Source organism: Phyllostomus discolor, chromosome 11 (genome assembly GCF_004126475.2).
Source record: "Phyllostomus discolor isolate MPI-MPIP mPhyDis1 chromosome 11, mPhyDis1.pri.v3, whole genome shotgun sequence".
Lineage (NCBI taxonomy): Eukaryota > Metazoa > Chordata > Mammalia > Chiroptera > Phyllostomidae > Phyllostomus > Phyllostomus discolor.
In genome coordinates this window covers 79,572,610-79,592,115 of record NC_040913.2, presented here as the reverse complement: position 1 = coordinate 79,592,115, position 19,506 = coordinate 79,572,610, and the positions used below count along the sequence as shown (strand labels likewise).

The window sequence follows — 19,506 nt, the reverse complement described above, 5'->3', positions numbered from 1 at the left end:
GAGAGGTTCCTTGCTGGGCATGTCCAAGACCTCACAGCAGGGCAGAGGCCGGGGCTGCTCCTCCTCAGCATCAGGCAGTGCTCCCTCCAAGCCAGGACCCGCCCCTGGGCCTGGTCACCGACTGTGTGAATTATCATCTCAGAGGGCCCCCGACTACACGCACACTCCCTCCCAGCCCATCTTCTACGCTGCCACCCTCGGTGACCTTACCACCTGGAAATTGGACTTTTCCCCACTTAATCCTTCAATGTTTCCTTCTCACCCGAGGAAAAAAAAATCAAATCAAATGAAAATGTTTTAGCTTTATAGAGAGCTGCCAAGAGTTCTGTTCTGGTGGGGAAAAAAATGTTAGCTGACAGGGTAGACAGGCTGAAAAATATTTACATGGAATGTACACTTGCAAGGAAAACTGCTGATTGCCAGTAAGTCGTCCAACCCTCTGCCCCCCACCCCTCCTCCACGGCAGTTCAGGGGCCCTGGCGGTTTGCAGAGAGTCCCCTCACATCCGCTCTGCTTCGTGGAGGCCCGCTCCGGTCCATCCAGCCCCGCCCACCCACCCCAGAAGGCTCCTTCCTCAGGCCTTGCCTGGCCCCTGAAGATCTCTTTATCTCAGCGTTTCTCACCCAGCCCTGCAACTGCAGGCTGCTGCCTGCCCCCTGCCCCCTGCCCCCTGCCCCAGACCGCAGCTTCCCAGGGCCAGGGCCTGTCCCGCTCCCCCGACTCTCCGTGACCTGCTCCGTGCCTCCTCATTGCAGATTTCCAGTGAATGTCTGCCCAGAGATAATAAACACACGCCTTTCATACACACTGTTCTGCCTTTTATTCAACCGACCACCCAGTTTTGACAGGTGGATTGCTATCATTTTCCTGAGAGGCATTACGTACAGGGTGGGGGCTGAGAGTGTAGGCTCTGGGGGAGGATGGCCCCCTAGGGCCCTGCCAGGAACTGTGTGCCCCGGGTCGAGTCTCTCAGCCCTCCTGTGCCCCAGTGTTCCTCCGCCGTGGACAGCATCGTGGTGTTCAGAGCTACCGTTTATCAAGCGTATGGTAAAAACCGCTCTGGACACGCGGCATCCATCCATTCATTCATTCAACCCTCGCAACATCAAAGGAGGCTCTGACAGCAGGAGTGAGTGCTCAGGAACTGGCAGGATGCTTTCTCTTCTGTTTACAGATGAAGAAACAGAGGCCCGGGCTTCTTTGCTCCCTATTCCACCGCATTTAGGAGATCAAAGATGTAAGGCCTCTCTCTCCGAGGCTCACTAAGCATCATGCAAGAAAGCCGCGTGGCAGTATTCATCTGCAGCTATCCAGAGGACATCTGTCCTCTGTCCCCCTCCCCAGAGAACTATGTGCACTCCTCGGGGTGCAGATCCGACCCGTCCCAGAAATGAGCTGTGTTAGAGGAGGAGGAAGTGGGAAGCTATTCCTATGTTAAGCAGTGCACACACCCAGATTCCGAGCATTATCAACTCATCGGTGTAATTCCTGTAATTGGTGCACTTGTGTCCTCAGAAGGCCAGACTGTGTGTCTGTGCACGGCCCTGAACAAAGCCACCAACACGCCACCAGGTTCTTCAGAGGCAGATTCTGGTCTACAACTAGAGACACGGGATTCTTTCCTGAACAAAGAACAGCGCATGCCATTTTCATTCCCGATTCTCCTCCCTGGTTTTACGGGGGGGGGGGCTCCCACTTTAATGGAAATCCCCCCCACGAGTTCGAGTTAGCATGCCTTGAGTCACAAATGGCACGATAAATCAGGAGATTTATGAACTGTAAAAAGGGGCAGTGGGCGTACCCCTGCCTTCCTGGGAACACCGGGGCCAGCTGCGCCACCCTGGGTCACTTCCTGGAAGCAGTACCTGCTTTTTTGGCTCAGCGACAGAGTTTTACCAGCCCCGGCAAGCAGCCAGGTGCAGTCATCCCTGCGACTGGGGGGGGGGGGGGCTGCTCGCACTGCCCCCTTTCACACACAGAAGCTCGGAGGGAGGCAGAGACAGTTCTCAGGAGGCGGCCAGGCGGTTCGCACACAGCCCCAAGGAGCCTGGCCCCGGGGCCGCAAATGCAAACTCCTGAAATGACCACAGGGAAACAAGTGGATGTCCTCCTGCCTACACCAAGAAAAGAAGATGGAAACACTGCAGCAACCAGAAAGGACGCACCTTGCATCCGAGTGACCAGAGGGTGTGCAGGTGTCTTTTTCTTGCGGGGAGGGGAAGGCATACAGTCACAGAAGCTCAATACAAGAGAAAATTCCAAAGAAAACACCTGCCCCCACTTAGAGGGCCCGCCAGCTGGGGGTGAGTGGTGACGGCAAGGGGACAGGTGCCTCCTGCAGGGCCTTCGCATCCCAAGTTTTGTTGCTGTACTTTGGGCACGGAATGGCCCCCCTCTCAGCAGACCACGGCGCTACTTCGGGTGTCACAGTGTTCTGGAAAGTTCACATTTCCTTCTCGTTCTTTCCCACGCAGTTCGTGAGCCACAAGCGCCCGAATCAGAGGCACCGCAGCCTTGCCATGCAGAAGTGTGGCCAAGGTGAACCCAGAGAGGCTCAGCAGATACATATTTTTAGTAGCATGTTTGAAAATGTGGCCTGCTCTTTCCTCCTTACCGCCTGCCTTGATCTGGACACGTCGTGTGAAGTGGCAGCTCCTGAAGGCAAACACTTCCACGAGCCCTGGGAAAACCTTTCTTTCTCGGAGAGCCTCTTGGGTGAAATTGTTAACTTTAAACAACATGGGCAATTAAGTATCTTTTCAACACAAAAGCCACTCTAGCAGGATTTAACTGTTTACTTTTTAACAGGCCAAACACATTGTAGCCTGCTGGGTTAGGCCCATTCTTCACTCGTTACACTCACAGAAGAGCAAGCAGCGCAGACAACCTCTCAAATGCTGAGCCCCTGCTGGTGCCGGGGTGCATCCAAGGCACATTTCCTGGGCCCCACTCGCCAAGCTGCAGTGCGGGGCGCTGCAGGCTGGCCATGGGGCGGGAATAAGAACCGCCCCACTGGCCCAGGTGGGCTTTCCTTCACCAGACAGTTGGGGTAGAAAGGCAGAGGCCAGGCTTTGAGTCAGTGAGACACAGCTCACTACCGATTGTTCTTCGTTAACTTCTCACATCCACACAGCACTATTGTATGCTACTGTCTTGTTTCAACCAGTGGTGTATTTATTGGTACACATGTAAAATTTGTAATTATCGCTATGTCTAAACATTACATCACATTATAATGGATGAATTAAGCTGTGAAATGCATAATTATGCTGAAAAGCATGGTACTCAATATGCATCACAAAAGCCAATTACAAACGATTACTCTTATTTTAAATCACAAAGTTAAGCCTTTATAATTCCCAAGCCCCTGTTTAAGCCCTACCATTCTGACGCAGACATTTGTCTTTTTTCTAATTGCATCTCATCAGTGTTCTGAGCACAGAGAGGGATTCCCCGCCCTGAAGGAAAGAAGACTGAGCATTTCCCCAAATTCTGCGAGGTGGAGAACTTAGTTTAACGTCTGTAAAAGAATCTAGAAAGAATCAAAAGTCTGTTAATACAGAACTAACTAAGCAGTACATCCACTGGTAAAATATTATGATATATGTGTGTGTGTGTAGGTGTATAATTACATACAGGTTTGCAACTGTTCACACAGAAGCATCTTCAAAATGTATCTTAAGTGACCAACAGCAAGACAGAACAATGACTACGCATGATCTCCTCCTGGCTGAAATATATGCAAATATGTTTTTTTTTTCTTAAAAGAAATTCTCAAGAACTACAGCACAGAGCAGAAGACAACCTGGGGAGGGGACTATGTACGAAAGGTGCGCTTTTGCTTCTGAACAGATATTATTTTTTTATTGCCAGTCAGGTTTACGTGGGTAGAGACCTTATGGTACACTGTGCGATGCCTTTTGCTACATCTTTGGATTTGGAAAGATAATCGTAATACTTTACTTAATCACAAAGGAAGCTATCAACAAATTGTACTGATGAAATTTCAAACATGTTTGTAAATGTCAAAAAGGCAAATAAGCTAGAAAATACCTTAAATACGATAGACAAAAAGTTATCATCTTTAATGTATAAAATGTTAATATAAACTGAACTCTGTGATTATCGGAAATCACTGTGGTTAAAAAAACGTGCCACTAATATGATCACATCGAAAGACGTGATCACACAGCTCACAAAAGAAGCAACACAATGAGGCAACATCCACATTTACTAATTAAAATCCGAGCCATCTGTGAGATACTGTTTTCCATTCATTGTTAGTGCATTTTTAAAAGATTTTATTTATTTTTAGATAGGGGAAAGGAGGGAGAAAGAGAGGAAGGCAAACATCAATATGTGGCTGCCTCTCATGCGACCCCCAGTGGGGATCTCTCCCACAACCCAGGCATGTGCCTTCACAGGGAATCAAACTGGTGACCCTTTGGTTCACAGGCCTGTGCTCAATCCACTGAGCCACATCAGCCAGGGCGGTCAGTGCATTTTTTAAGCTGGTACCCAGTGCTGGGAATGCAGTGAAATCAATCCTGCGTGCTCTGCAGGGGGGCTTGTCTTGAAAGGCAATGTCACCATGGACTGGACCTTACACACACTTTGCCTTTGATTCAATGACCCCGCCGGTGGGATTACTGCCCAAATAGGAGAGAGCTTTTATGGAGAAATAGTCATCGCAGAATCACTCACAACAACAAAAGCTTGCAACAACCTAAGGGTCCAATGGTTGAATAAGCAAAGGTAAAAATCCTTTGATGTGCTACTTTTTAAGCATGTATAATTACTGTGTAGTTACTAATAACACGAAACCATATCCATGAAGCTTAGGCTTAAAAAACAATATTTAAATTATTTAAACAATACTATTATAATTACATATTTTACTAAACCTAATCTTAAGGGTAAAAACATTGAAAAGAAATAAAGCTATATATATATAATTATGTTAGATACTGGGTACGAGTGGTTTTTTCCTTCTTCTTCTTTTTTCTTTGCCCTCCAAATTTGTATTTGTTTTAATGATCAAGGCAAAAAGCATTTTTAATCATATTTATTAATAGGAATCACACTGTAGTATTCTGCTATGGAAAAACAGGATTTTTATCCATAAGTTTATCAGATTTCCAAATACAGAAAAGGACAAAAGTAGGTTTACAGTTGATTGGATAATAATACAATAATTAAGAAATAACAAAAAACAACCCTGTGTTTCACATACTCGCAACTGTAAACCTACTTATGCCCCCACCCCCTTGTATATGTTTGAACCTGAGCTTTCTGGAATAATTGTACGAACAGCAGCAGCTAACGTCTCTTGGGTGCCTGCCACGTATCAGGCATGTTGTAAGCCTTCTGCGTGTATTAACACAGTCTTCAGGGCCTCCACACGAGCTAGAAACTCCTAGGGTGCCCAGTCATGCAGCTAACGAGTGGTGGGACATGGACTTGAACCCAGCAGCCCCCATCAAGAGCTTTTGCACTAACCACTAGATGACAATGTTTCCATTTTGAAATGCAACATGAAATTCCCAAAGTTTCAAGTCAAACAAAAACAAAATAAAAATGTAAAGTATCTTACACTTCCTAGAATTTCAATTACAGTGTAACTCAGTATATTTTGATAAACTTGAGGCAAGGGATACAAGAAACACTCTCATACTGGAGTAAGTAGGGTCCACATGAACGAAATACATAAAAGATGGTATTCCGCTAGTACAAAATTAATCTGAAAAAAAAACAGTAATTTTAGTCAGTCTGTAGCATCACAAAAAAAAGCATGGGGTAAAGACAGTGAAACTCAGTCTACAATTAAATGCTAATTGTCTTGTAGCCAAATTTGCCTTAATCATAGGATCAGTGATGGTTAAAGTGTAAAGGAAGGAAAATTGAGGTTCTTGGATACATTCCCAGGGACTGCGGAAGCAAGCAGCCGGCCACCTGGCTGTTGGGATAACCACCACTCCTGTCCTCCCCGGACTCGGCGTGGAGGACGGTTCCGGCGGCACACTTAGACCTGGAGCTACACAACAGGTGCACCGTCAGCCCGCCAGCAACTTGAACATGAGTTGGAGCAAATCCTCTGACCCCACCCTTGCGTCCTTCCAGCTGTAATTCTTTTCCATGGTCTCGACAGAGCCCCGCCCGACGGGAAAGGACCAGGCTAGGACACGGCTTCCAAGACCCTGGTGCGAAAGCCAGCAGGGGTCACTGGCAAACGTTTACAGTCCATACATGTGACTTCAAGAAAGAAGCTTCTTCCTTATTACAACTGCTAAATGCTAAAATGCTTTTATGCACACGTGCCCACCCCCAGACAGAGCACGCTGAACTACCTGTAACCCTGCTCCCCCCACCTTTTAAAATGCCACTCTAATTGGAAACGCCTGTCCCCTCTTCTCCACACGGTTAACTAGAGATCACCCTTCGACACTCATCTGCTGGGTGGCCCTTTCAGAAACCCCTCTGAGACCCCGCCTCTCCCCTGCACCTGACCATGACCTTCACTGACCTCCACACGGGCAGTTCCCATGCATTACCAGACCCAACGTGCCCGGCAGAGACCTCAATGCCCAGCACTTAGTGATATGGAATGGATACATCTAGGAAAATGGGTGGGGCGGGGGAGGTCGGGTACGTTGGAAAGAAGTGAGCAGGGCAGCACAGTGGGTAGGAGCAGAGGGTCTGGGCTCTAGTCCCAAGATGCCAGGATGCTCTAATTCTGGGGAATTAGCTTTCTAAACCTCAACTTCTCCGCCCGAGAATGAGGACAACGCTAATCCCTAGCACCTAGGTTTCCTGGGAGGGTTAAGTGCGATCGCCCATAAGAAGAAGCACTTAGCACCGTCTCTAGAACATGGTGAGAACTCAACAGTTCCCGACGCTCGCACAGACGCTCATATTTCTCCCCAACCCTCGACTCCCAGCAAGACTGGTGTGATGATTAATGCACTAATAACCCTTATGGCATGAAAAAATGGGACTCTTACTGAAACAATAATAAAGTTGGTAAGTCGAACAACAGCACCTAGGAGAAATGAACTTTTTCTGATTTTATCTCTTCCTCCTCCATTCCTTTCCTTTTCAACTCCTTCTTTTCAAAAAAAGAAAGGGAGGGAGGGAGGAAGGGAGGTTTGTGCTTCTACCAAAAAAATCACTAGCACGGTAACAATGTACTAATGCGATGTTAATTTATGTGCTTCATTTTAGCAGTGGGGAGGATCTAAGAAAATTAACCCTTTGATTCCCTCAACATTTAAGATGCTAAGAAGGAAGAACCACCTCAACGAGGCGTCCGTCATCAAAGAAGTCTCTAAGTGGCCGTCATACAGTTTCACGATGACAGTGTCCAATTTCATTTATGTGGTCTCCAGAATTGGCGTCCGCTCAGCCCTGGGGTTCGGGAATCACCGATGACCTCAATCCCTCTCCAAACAAAGGCAAATCCATAAACAACTCTGAGAAATGGAAAGCCTTCCGAAAGAGGAGGCATTTTTTTCCCATCAAAATGCTGATTACTTCTGGAAGCTTACAGAAATCCTGAGAGGCCATGCATTTCCCTATTTCAGCATCCTGCCTGTTGAAGATTTGCCTGAGATCTCTTGCAAACAAATGATCCAAACGGCAAATCGATTGAAAAGCATGACCGGGGCGTGACTTCCCGCCTAACTCACCTACGCCACGCAAATTCAAAGCTGTGGCAGGTTCTTCTCAGTGTGATCATGTTTTTTTCCCCTCAGACATTCAAAGCTCCCCCCCCCCGCCCCGCCCCAGAAATTACTCTAACATGCAAATGAATTTCTCTGTATGTGGTCAGATTTCATATACACAAGAATCAGCAATCACATCAACCCAAGTCCCTACTCAGCTCCCCGTGGCCAAGGCTGTGTGTTTTGTTTCACTCTCCTGAAACCCCCAGCTCAGAACAGATCTCTGTACACAGCAGGTGTTCCGCAGGGAGTGATGACAGAACCCTGCTAACAAATGTATGGTGCACTGTGGTCTAATTTGGTACTGACCTCGTTTTGAATCAGTGCAACCTCCAACGCCCTCATCTCTCGAGTCTGCCTGCGGCTTTACCAATCACTCGACAGCTGTGCTCAACTTTCAGGTGCAGAAAAGCACCCTGCAGGTGACGGCGAATGCACAGTCCTCGTGGTTGCTTCTCTCCCGTGGGCTCTTTAGGTGTCAGACCCCCCATTAAATCACACAGGCCACAGAACAGACCAGAGGCCCCACGTCCTTCCTACCTCCTGCCCTCTCACCAGCACTGATGAAGAGGGCTTCCCTTGCAGCCAGGTAAAAAGATGGTTAATGATGTGGCATCTCAAGGCCTAGTCTAAAAAGCCCCTCTCTCCTTAAGCCTTGCCCAACAGAGCTGTCCAACCTGCAGCCCCACGTGGGGCTGCATGCAGCGCAGGATGGCCACGCCTGCGGACCATGCGCCCAACACAAAAGTGTAAATTTACTTAAAACCTTTTTCTGTTAGTATTAGTGTATTTAATGGCTGGCCAAAGGCAACTCTCCTTCCAGTGTGGCCCAGAGACACCAAAAGTTTGGACACCCCTGCTTAGAAAGTTGTCACAAAGACGTTGCAAAAAAAAATTCCCAGTCAGTCTGCCCCAGGCAGGAAGCCACCCACCTCACAGGTTCCTAGCCACAGCAGGAGCCTGATGTACAGGTGTGGTTGTACGGCACCGTGAATGCACTAAAAGCCATGGAGCTGTTTGCTTTCAAAAAGGTTGCGCTGACGGCGTGCGAATTTCTGTAAAAGGAGGAAGAAGAAGAGGAAGCAGCAGCAGCAGGAGCAGCCCTCCGTCCGTACGCCGCCCCACCCAGGAGCAGAACGGCACACACAGACCGAAGGGCGGTCTTGGGCCAAGCCCAGTTTTCCCTTCCTTCTGGCCCTTCTCTCAAGTGCTCTTGGGCACAGATTTGCTACAGCAAAGGAAGCAGCTGGAGCAGCCGGGGTGCCTGGGGCTGACTGTCCCTTCCGGAGACAGAGAGCCTCTGGGCCCCCAGGCCCACCCCCTCCGCCCCCCAGGCCTCTGACCTACTCCAATTCCTCCCTCCAACTCCCTTTCTGCTTCGGTAGTCTTTGCCTTCTGTACATCTACAGCTAAAGGAAAACCAAATTGGTGATGGCATTTTTGTGTGGTGTGGAGGGGGGGGTTGTTTTTGTTTTTACTAATTTACTCTTTAAGAAACAAAGCTAAGAGGTTGTGTTGAGGGAGGAAAACGAGGAAATGTTTTCAAGCATTCGGTGCCAAAAATAAAAAGTAACGAAAGATTTTCCCCTCGCCCTCCCCACAAGTGAGTCGGCCCCGCTTGGCCACAGTGTCTGAGACTTGTCCTCCACAGAACCCAGCCCACGTGGGACCACCTCCGGTTCAGTCCAGGCAGCAGCAACTCTTCCGGGGTCTTCCATGAGGGCAACCCAGCAACCTTCACTAGGTACAGAGTTTCTAGAAAGCAATGGCACGCGGCAGAAGGGAAAACAGCTGGCACAAACCACAGAAAAAACATCTTTCCTGCACCATCACCATCACACCTTCACCCTCTTCGCCATCTGCCGTTTCCCTCTTTGCGAGGCCAACGTCAAGGACGGAGGGGGGTCAGGAAGAATGAGCTGCGGAGCAGCAGGCTTTGGGGAGGGGCGTGCAAAGGCTCTCTGTGTTGGGGCCCCTGAAGGCTTGAAGACATTTCCTCGTTTCCCTTCGTTCCCCTTGAGAGTCGCCCCTGCCCACTCGCGCACCCACCACCCAATTTCTGGGAGAGTTAAGAGTTGGATACAGAGGGCAGGAATACATGTACCAGAAAAATCACGTGGGAAATTATATATGCCTGCCTTAAAGTACACACTTTAGGACAAAGATCATAAACAATGCAAAAGGCACTTTGCCAAGGAATCCATTAAGAAACACCAGAATGTCTTGAGTTCTTTAAAAAAATAACAACTCCACTTTGAGCTCCTTCCTACCCGCTGTGCCCTGCACCAGCGCCCATCTGGGGGTGTGAGTCCTGCCATCCCGTCCAACACAGACCTCGGACAAGACAGCACGCACCTGCAGAGTGTCAGCGCCACACCTGACGTGGGCAGGGGGGCTTCTTCATTTGACAAAGGTGTGCACGTCATCATGCGTGCTCTGTGGCTGCCTGGGATGCCTGTCGCCCACTCCGGGGTCTACAGGCCGTGCAGACCGGAGGAGCCACATGGGGATCAGCTTCACGAATTCGAAAGCAGGACTGGGGAATGCAGACCGAAATGGGGCCTCCTTGTCCCTCCCTCCTGGATGAAGCGGAGGAAGGCGGCCCCAAAGGAAAGCAAAGCTGGCCGCCACCTCACAGCTGAACCAGGGAGAGCGGAGCCCCGGCTGGGCCTGCCCCAAGCGGACCCCACCTGGAGCGCTTTCCACGGAGCCTAGAAACACAGGGTGACTCTCCGCTGCACCGCAGGCACAGGAGGGCCGAGGGCGCAAGAGACAAGAGAGGGCAAGAGATGAGGATGGCGCCTGCCTCTTGGTAGCAAAACAAAAAACAGATAAATCAAAATAAAGCACACTAATGGAGAAATGCTCAGGTCCTTAATCCTAGCAGGTCCCCAGAGAGAGAAGGACATCAATGGGCAGATGGAGACAGCACCCAGAAATGGTCCCCCCAGCACCAGCCTCCACCCCCCACCCCCCATATAATGGAGCAGAAGGCCCTCACTTCCTTACAAACCCATGGGGAGTAACATTTTTCTCAACACATTCTCTCACCCAACCCCTGAAACAACCCTGCGAAGTACACACCATACGTGTTTTAGGTGTTAAAATGAAGTCAGTGAGTAAGAACGAAAAGAGTGGGGTGGGGTTTACTGGGGAGTAAGACGAGCAGGTGGCAAAGTGTGATACGAAACCTCTGTTACCAAAAACTGCCTCCTCTAGGCAACCCCAGCTACCTGCCCAGGGATGGACTTGCGATTCTGCTCTACAGCTGAAGAACAGGCGCCTACTACTTAACATAATGTACTCTCCAAAGGCCTTTCTCGGCTTTGAATTCTACCACGCACACATGGTACTTCTTTCCGCCACTACATGAGTAAGGTTTTGATTTTTATAGGAAGCAAAGCCCAGGAGAGTTCAAAAGGGACTGTTCCCAAAACTAAAAGCCAAGAGGCATCAATATTAATAAAACTAACCTAAAAAGATAATTAATAACTTCTGGGGAATTAAAAACGATGACTAACTCCATCCAAACAACTAGGGCCATGCTCAGCACCTCTCAAACTGAGCTACAATAAGGCAGGAATTTTGCTTTGCTTGTGTGGTCACCGCCAAGGGCCTATTCCAGGGAAAGAGCAGCAATGCAGTGACCATGGGGACACTGGGGCGTCTAGGGCAAGGGGAGAAGGAGGCTGGGACACAGGACAAAGTGAGGCCATGGCTACAAGCAGCACCTGAGAATGTGACAGAACATGTGAATAACGAAGAAGACAGGCATGTCTCACAGAAGCCCAGTCCTCCGGCCAACGTCTGAGACCCTTGGAGAAGCCACAAAGCCTTGGGCGTGTCTCCCGCTCAGAGGAAGCAAGGGAACAACCCAATCAAAGACAAACCGTGTCACACACGGACTCCAGCAGAACAAGGCACAACGCGCCCAGTGCCTCCGAGCGGAACCCGGTGTGAAAGAGCCTGACCGTGGGCAAAAGACAGCGAGTTAATTAGCAAAGGGAAGAAACCATCTACAGACCGCACACCAATTCTGTGTCTAATGCTTTGGGTTGCTTCCCAATTGTTCTTAAAAAGAACATTTAAGAGCCCTGGCCGGGTGGCTCAGTTGGTTGGAGCATCATCCTGTACACCAAAAGGTCGATTCCCGGTCAGGATACATACTCAGGTTGGGTTGCAGGTTTGATCCCGAGTCAAAGCACGTGTGACAGGCAACCAATCAATGTTTCTCTCTCACGTCGATGTTTCCTCTCTCTCCCTCAACCTTCCTCTCTCTCTCTCAAAAAAAAAATCAATAAAAACAATGCCAAATAACACGTAATCATTTGGAGAGTAGGATAATCAGTGGAAAAACTACGCAGAACCCAAGTTCAGCTCACTAAGACGCACTGTCCCAGTTTAAAAGCACGCCGCATTCATTCAAATGCCTCCGTGGAAGAGCAAAGGAGTAAAAACTGGCTGCAGGCCCCTGGCCCGGCCGCCGCAGCTCACTCAGTAACCCACATCTCCAGCATCAGGAGTACTCAGCTTTTCTGGTTTCGACGCCAAACTGGTGGAAATGAACAGAAGGTGAATGAATATCGCACAGGAAGAACCTCACTCCAGAACGTGCAAACACGGAAGGTGGAGGGAAGCCTGGCTGTTGGTGCTGGCCCCATGGTCAGCTGGGCAGAAAGCAGGGGAGACTCACCCCCTGACCTTTGGGCTGGTTACAGGCCCTGTGCGAATTTCCAAACGTATCTCCCATCACTCAACCCACTTGTCTGAGATGGAACCAATCGATACTCTCTCTGACGACATAATCAGATTTTTTCTTTTTTTTTTTCACAAGGACCTTTAAAACCAAGTGGTCATCAGCTGAGGATTTTCCCAAACACGGCATTTCTGTCATTCATCAAAATCCAAAGGGAACTTTCTAGCACCATACTTCCCTCCGCCAACCACACTAGTGCGGTCCAGGCCGGGCTTGATGTCCTGTTGGCAGCGACAGGGTCAGCACGGCTTTCCCACCAAACAGGGTTCAAAAATATGAATGCAACTTTGCATTTCTTGTGCACAAAATCAAGGGAGGCAGGGATTTGCTTGTTACTCTCCATGTTCCAAAAGGGGAAAAGAATTTAAATTCCAGTTTTTCACATTGAATCAAAATTGTTAGTTAACAGGGGAACTTGACACTTGAATAAAACTTAAAACTAAGTATCTAATTTTTCAATGTTTCTAAAAAGTAACTTGTCTTTGTAACTTCTTAAAAAGTTACCAATAGATCAAAGGTGTCTGCCAACTTAAAATCACCAGGGTCCAGGCAAGTAACCCCTGCTAGAGTGTGGTTGGTAAGGTAATAATATGGGTGTAATAATTTATAGTTTCAATTTGAACATTTCACCTAAAATGTCATATGGTGTGCTTGAGTGTGATATTGTTATGTTACAGAATTCCATGCTTATGATTTTGTAATAAAAAGGGGGCATTATTTGTTCTGGACTCTGTATTTTAATAATGTAGGGACTAGATGAACATATTTAAAATGTATGTCCTAACTACTTGAACACACAACATTCTGTTCCTACATCACTTTCTAATTTTTTAATTATTTTAGCTGTTCCCAAGTCTTTCAGAAATGTGCAAATACTAGCAAATGATGGCTATCACCGAAAAATATGAATAAGGAAAATGCAGTTTTTTCCCTTGTACCAATGTGATGAATGTACTATCCACATATCTTCTTCTACAGTTTTTGTGCCCTCTGCTACTTTTAGAAGAAATAAAATCCTAAACAAAGCAAAAAGATAACTTCTTTCTCTGACCACAAATAAAACAGAACTGTACAGTGTCTATGTTATCAAAATGCCTGATGCTTTGTTCCTATTCAATGTATAAGATAATTTTACCATTGTCAACCATGTATGCGTTTGTTACGTTGAAAATTAATCATCTCTTCCTTGGACAGAGCCCGGGCTGCAAACCAGGTGTGCTTCCTTTGACAGGCAAATAGGTCCAATGAGAACAAGAGAATGGACTTGTTTGTGGAATGCATGACTATTAAAAAAAAATAAACAGCTGAGGTTAGGGAAAAATAATTCCAGCCTCGTTGTTTACTCCTCAAAGTTCTTGGAATTCCTCTGCACAGATCTTTCCTTGTTTAATAACCTCTGTTTTCCTCTTGGCTGTTAATAACATAGGTTTCATTAATGTTCCATCTGGATTAAGAACTGCCTTTAGGTAGCTCCTTCAGTGAGCCACTCTGTGAATATGTAACTCTCAACCACTTTGTTCAATTTGGTAACACAATAAAGAAGTATCTGCTTTCATGAAGAAAAGACAATGGCAACTATAAAGCGAACTGAAGAGTGTACCAAGTCTCAGCCTATGACAAGGCACCAGACAATCATACAGAATGGACAGCTCAGTTGACGGTAACTGAATACGGTGGCCTTTTCCAAGCTGAAGGATTAAACTTGGCCTAGATCTAGGGCAACGGGAAGATGTTACCCTCGGAAATGTGGGTGTCTGATTCCTCGCCGATACTGGGGCGAGCGGCATTCAGACAGGGACAAAGATCGCAGTGGTGCCCGGTCTCCCGTTTCCTGACCTCCGACCGTGCCCTGGGGGTCGGGGACCCAGGGGAGACACTGGCAATGATACCATCATTAGGCTCGTCCTCAGGACACTCGGAATGCTGTCCGCTGAGCCAGCTCCACAAACACCTGAGTTGTGCGAAGACCTGCTTCGAAGAATGCCTTCCCACGTGGGAAACCATAACAGGGATTCCGGTTAACCAAGCTCCAAAGTCCCAGACAATGCGCCCTGGGGCTCGCTGGCACCAGAAAACAAACCTGAAGACATCTGCGAAGCACCACGTTGCCTGGAAATCCCCGAGGAAAGTCCCCTCAGAGATCTGGTCTGTGGTTCCTGCCTGAGAGCGTGGTGAGTGAAACAGTGACCCCGAGCTTAGTCATGAGCCAGGCTGAAGGTTCTGTCTTTACTAATCCACCACCAACACCAGCGGCCCTGCCTTCGCTCATCCAGACCCGGTTACGAAACATTCTTCTCTGAAGCTTCTTAAGAAAAGTGAGCAAGAATTTGTACTTTATGACTACACGCTGAGTTTAAACAAACACACACAAAAAAACAATGACAACAGCCATGTCCAACTCAAAGCACCTCAAACCCTTCGGGGTGTGTCTAACAAGCATTAGAGCCCAGGCTCAGCAAGAGGCTAACGCCAGACACCACCTTCTGACCAGCCACCTGAAGTTTCCTCCCGGGAAAGACGGGCTACATGGGGTAGAGGGGGGAAAAGGAGACCCACATGTTCTGACTACAACTCGCTCTGGAAGTCCGAATCTTCCTTATAGGAGAGTACGGGACGGGGCCTCATATTTCATATTGCTTGTGTACTTACGGCCTTTCGCCTGTCCCCAAACACCCCCTGTATTTACCTGGAGATGCTTTCCTGGGAAGCCTGTGAGGTGAAGCAAATAATCTTACAAATGAGAAACAAAAAATCTTTTTTTAAACATATGCATCTTAATTCGCAGCACGGAAGAGCCACCTCCCGCTCTGCACTTACCTGGGAACGCGTGTGGATTGGGCGACCCTCTCTTAAGGCACTTAGAACAGAGAATGTGCACGGTGTAGTGCAGTCCGGGCCACTCTTGAAGGAGGACGTTCAGTTCCTCCACCAAGGGGGTGATGGCTTGCCATGCCGTCCATATATTTGGTAGTGACGCGTGGCTGGCAATGGACAGAGTGTCTGGCTGCAGGACCCCCTTGGCAGGCCTGTAACTCACCACCACAGGAACCTTCCCTCTGTACGCAAAGATCTGAAGTTTCCCGTCCGACCTGTGCACCACGTGGCTGTTGATCTGGACGCTGTAGCGTGCAAATAGCCCAGGTGGAAAGGTAAAGGGGAAACTGTATTCGATCTGCAACTGCTCAGCCACAAAAGACTGCCCGGCCAGGTTGGTCCCGTTAATCCAGGCCTCCGCGTGGGGCACCTCGTTCTGCACATAGCAAGGGAACTTGTACCAGGCTGTGGACCCGTTCAGAGGCTTGCCCTTGGGTTTATTGAGGCAGTAGCAGAGTCCCATCTTCTCCAGCAGCTCCAGCAACAGCTGCAAGTCCTGCTGGGCCTGGACGTGAGGCTTAAGCAGCAACCGAATGACATGGGCCGGCAAGAGCCCGTGAAGCAGAAAGCCCTCCACGTAATGATGGAGCTGGGTGGCCCGCAGCAGGTCCTGGCTGGGCGCGGGCAGCGCCATCACGAGGGAGTTTTCGCCCTCACCCTCGCCCTCTCCGTTGGTCCCTAGGAGCAGCTTATGCAGCAACAAGGAAGGATCCCTCTGGAAAAAGACATTGAGGATGTCAATGAGGCGGGTGAGGTTGTGGAAGACGTGTTCCTTGAGGGCCGGGCTATCCTCGAAGTAGAGCAGCTTGCCGCTCTCGTGCAGGTAGGACAGGGCACTCTGCAGCCGGTCCTCCGTCAGCCCTGCCTGCAGGCCCAGGCGAGCCGAGTCCCACCAGCTTAGCCACAGCCGTTGTGCCTGAGGTGGCTGGAAATGCAACTCCTCCAGCACCTGCCAGGACCGAGGCAGTACTCGGTGTAAGTTGGGGAAGATGTCCCGGTGCTCAGCCACCGACAGCAGCTTATCCCGAAGGCGCTGTAATTGGTGAGGGTCCCTGCAGCTCACCGGCAAAACAGGGGAGAGGATCTGCAGCCGGTGGTTGAGCAGGTACTGAAAGTGGGCCTTGCGCCGCCGAAGGTTCTTGTCTGAAACACCGTAGTAGGCTGCGTGGGGGCTGGCCGAGCGCAGCTCGAAGTCCCGGGCCAGCGCCTCGTCCACCACCTGGGCCAGACGGCTCAGCCCCTCAGCATCATGCTTCTCCTGCAGGGCGATCTGGCGGTGGATGTCCAGACACTTCTCCTCCAGCTCGCGCTCCCCACACAGGTCTGCATGCGTGCCCACAATGCACACCACCGCATGAGGCACCCGGGCCCCCACCCGATGCAAGAAGGAGCCCACTGTGGTAGGAAATCGCAGGGGCTCATAGGTGGCCAGGTTCACCACCAACACATAGAGGGCCCCTGGAGAGAGGAAGAAGGGCTGGATCACCTCGTAACTTTCATCTCCAGCTAAGTCATAGACGATGAACCGCAGGCCCCGGGAAGCGTCGGCTGTCCAGCTGGTCACCTCTATGCCCTTGCTCACAGGAGGAGGTGAGGGTGGGTAGCTCTTGTCCTTGTCCCCTCCTTCACTGCCCTCCACTCTGCCCTCAGTAAGGCAGTGCCGGAGCAAGGTCTTCCCGGCAGCTTTGTGGCCCATCAGGAGCAGCTTGAGGCGGGGCTGCACCGCTGGCTGGGAGTGGGCCAGCTCCTTCTGGTAGGCTGCGATATAGGGGATCCCCTTCATACAGACCTCGTAGGGGGGCTGGATCAGTGGGTTGTCCTTGATCTTCCACAGGCCCACCCGGGAGAGCTGGCCAAAGTTGTCCGGCAGCACAGCGATCTGGTTGCCCTGCAGCACCAGCTCCTCCAAGCCGCTCAGCTCTACAATGGAGTCTGGCAGGTATCGGATCCGGTTGTTATCCAGCCACAGGGTGAGCAGCCGGCCCAGGCCCGAGATCAGGGAGGGCACTGCGGTGAGCTGGTTGCGACTTAGGTAGAGCTCCTCCAGACTAGCCAGGGGCAACAGTGCGGCAGGGAACTCCTCAAAGAGGTTGGAGGAGAGGTTGAGCATTTTGAGCCGCTGCAGACGGCTGAACTGGGCGGGCAGAGCCTGCAGCCCGTTGTTGTCCAGCATAAGACTCTCCAGGCTGGCCAGCTCACAGAAGCCCTCGGGCAGGGTGCCAAGCTCGGCCCCACTCAGCCAGAGGATCTTCAGGGCACGCAGGGCACTGATATCCTCAGGTAGGCCCCGCAGCCGGTTGCTGGACACGTCCAGTTCCTCCAGGGCCGCCAGCTGCAGCAGCTGGCGAGGAAAAGCAGTGAGCTGGTTGTGGTCCACGTCGAGAGTGCGCAGGCGACAGAGGCAGGAGAGGGAGTCGGGCAGGTGCGCCAGCCGGTTAAAGCTGACATCCAGCTCCTCCAGGTGGGCCAGAGAGCCCAGTTGGTCCGGCAGGGCGGGCAGCTGGTTGTGGCTGAGGTTGAGTTTGCGCAGCTCGTGCAAGCTGCTCACCACCTCTGAGCCCAGGGAGGTCAGCCGGTTGTGGCTCAAGTCCAGCTCGGTGAGGTGGTGGCCCAACTCGGCCACCGCGGGGGGCAGCCAGGCAAAGCGGTTCCTACGCAGGACCAGGACGCGCAGGCTGCCCAGCGCCGACCCCAGCCCGTCCGGCACCTCCTCCAGGCCGTTGTTCCCCAGATTCAGCACCTCGATGTCTCCAATGTTAGCCGGCAGCACGAGCTGGGGGGCGTCGGGGGAGTCGATCTGGTCGGCCGCATCCCCAGGGCAGACCCCGGCCGCGCTGAGGGTGAGCTGGCGCAGGTTGCCCCGCAGCTTCCTGGCACGCAGGGCGGCGTCCCGCCAAAGCCTCACAGTCTTCAGGTTCCCACTGTCCTTCCCAGCCATGGCGGGGCCCCGGGCCGACACCCTCACGCGGGCGCGGGAACCCACAGCTACATGCCGCGCAGCGCCGGGGCGCGGGCCGGTCTCCCAGTCCCTCTCGCTCCTCCCTCCCCGGCACGCCTCGGCGACGAGCGGCTGAGGGTCCTAGCGCAGCCGGCGGCCGGGCGCCCGCAGCTGGGGAGCGGCGGCTACGCGAGCAGCTCCGGGGGGCGCCGAGTCCGCGGCGCGGGGGGTGGCGGCGGCGGCCGGCGGGGAGTGCCGCTCGCATTCTCCTGCCTCCCGGGCCATGGGCGCGCCGGGGCCCGCCGAGCCGCGGAGGGTGCCTGCTGCTCCTCCTCCCGCTCCGCCCGCGTCGCGGCGCCTCGGTGCCGACTCCGGCCCGCTACCCTCGCAGCCGCGGCTCCGCGGCCCGCGGCGGCGTCGCCTCCGCCCGCTCCCGGAGGAGGGCGGTGCTCGGCGCGGCGGCGGGCATGTCGCGAGCGCAGGGCCGGGGTGCAGTCGGGAGGAGGGGGCGGCGGCGCCTCCTTGTCTCTGCTTCCCGGGGCCCGGGAGGGAGCGCGAGCGCCGCGTCCCCGGCACTGGCAGGTCGCGATCGGGAAGCTGCAGCGCCGCCCGGCGGGCCGGCCCCCACGTGACCAGCGGAGGCCCCGCGTGTTGCCGGCGCCGCCCCGGGGGCGGGCGCCAGGCTTGGGGCGACTCGCCGGGTGCGGGAGGGGGAGGCAGACGGCGATCGGCGCGGGGCGCGTGCGGGGAGTGGACCCGAGGCCCCGGGGCCCTCCGGGTTGGGCTCCTCTTTGTTGACCCTCCGCCTCCGAGGATTTCTTTTCTTTCCCCGGGCGCCAGCTTCGCTGTCTTCCCTTAATCCTTCTGTACCCCCCTCCCCTTCCACTCACCCTACGTCCGCACCGCAGTGGAGCTCACAGAATGCAGGGCCCTGGGTTTCATTGTGGGAGCTAATAACCACACAAAAGGAGAAATGCGGGCAACCATTCATTCATTTGATAAATATTTATTGAGGCCCTATTTTGTGCCAGACCAGCTGAGACACGGTCGCAGCGCCCCCGGGGAAGGCTTTGACCTGCCTCTCAGCAGGCCCAATTGCGGGTGGGAGAGGGGTGGGGGCGCAGGGTGGGGACATGGTTCTATCCTCACTTACAACTCTGTGAAACAAATACCGTCTCCCCAAACTGGACAGGATTTGTTATGCTGTAGGCTCAAGA

The 19,506-nt window shown here is 51.8% G+C and overlaps 1 protein-coding gene across 2 annotated transcripts in view; it reads right to left on the bottom strand.

The window, feature by feature from the left end:
- Positions 1-18,328, bottom strand: part of MFHAS1 (malignant fibrous histiocytoma amplified sequence 1) — a 65,734-nt gene extending 47,406 nt beyond the window's left edge. For both annotated transcript variants that reach the window (XR_004899971.1, XM_028526525.2), the window contains exon 1: positions 15,295-18,328. Coding sequence is in view for 1 of the 2 variants with exons in the window: in XM_028526525.2 (XP_028382326.1) it covers positions 15,295-18,289 (2,995 nt within the window). In the remaining variant the exon portion in view is untranslated. The remainder of the gene's footprint in view (positions 1-15,294) is intronic.
- Positions 18,329-19,506: the final 1,178 nt, after the last annotated feature.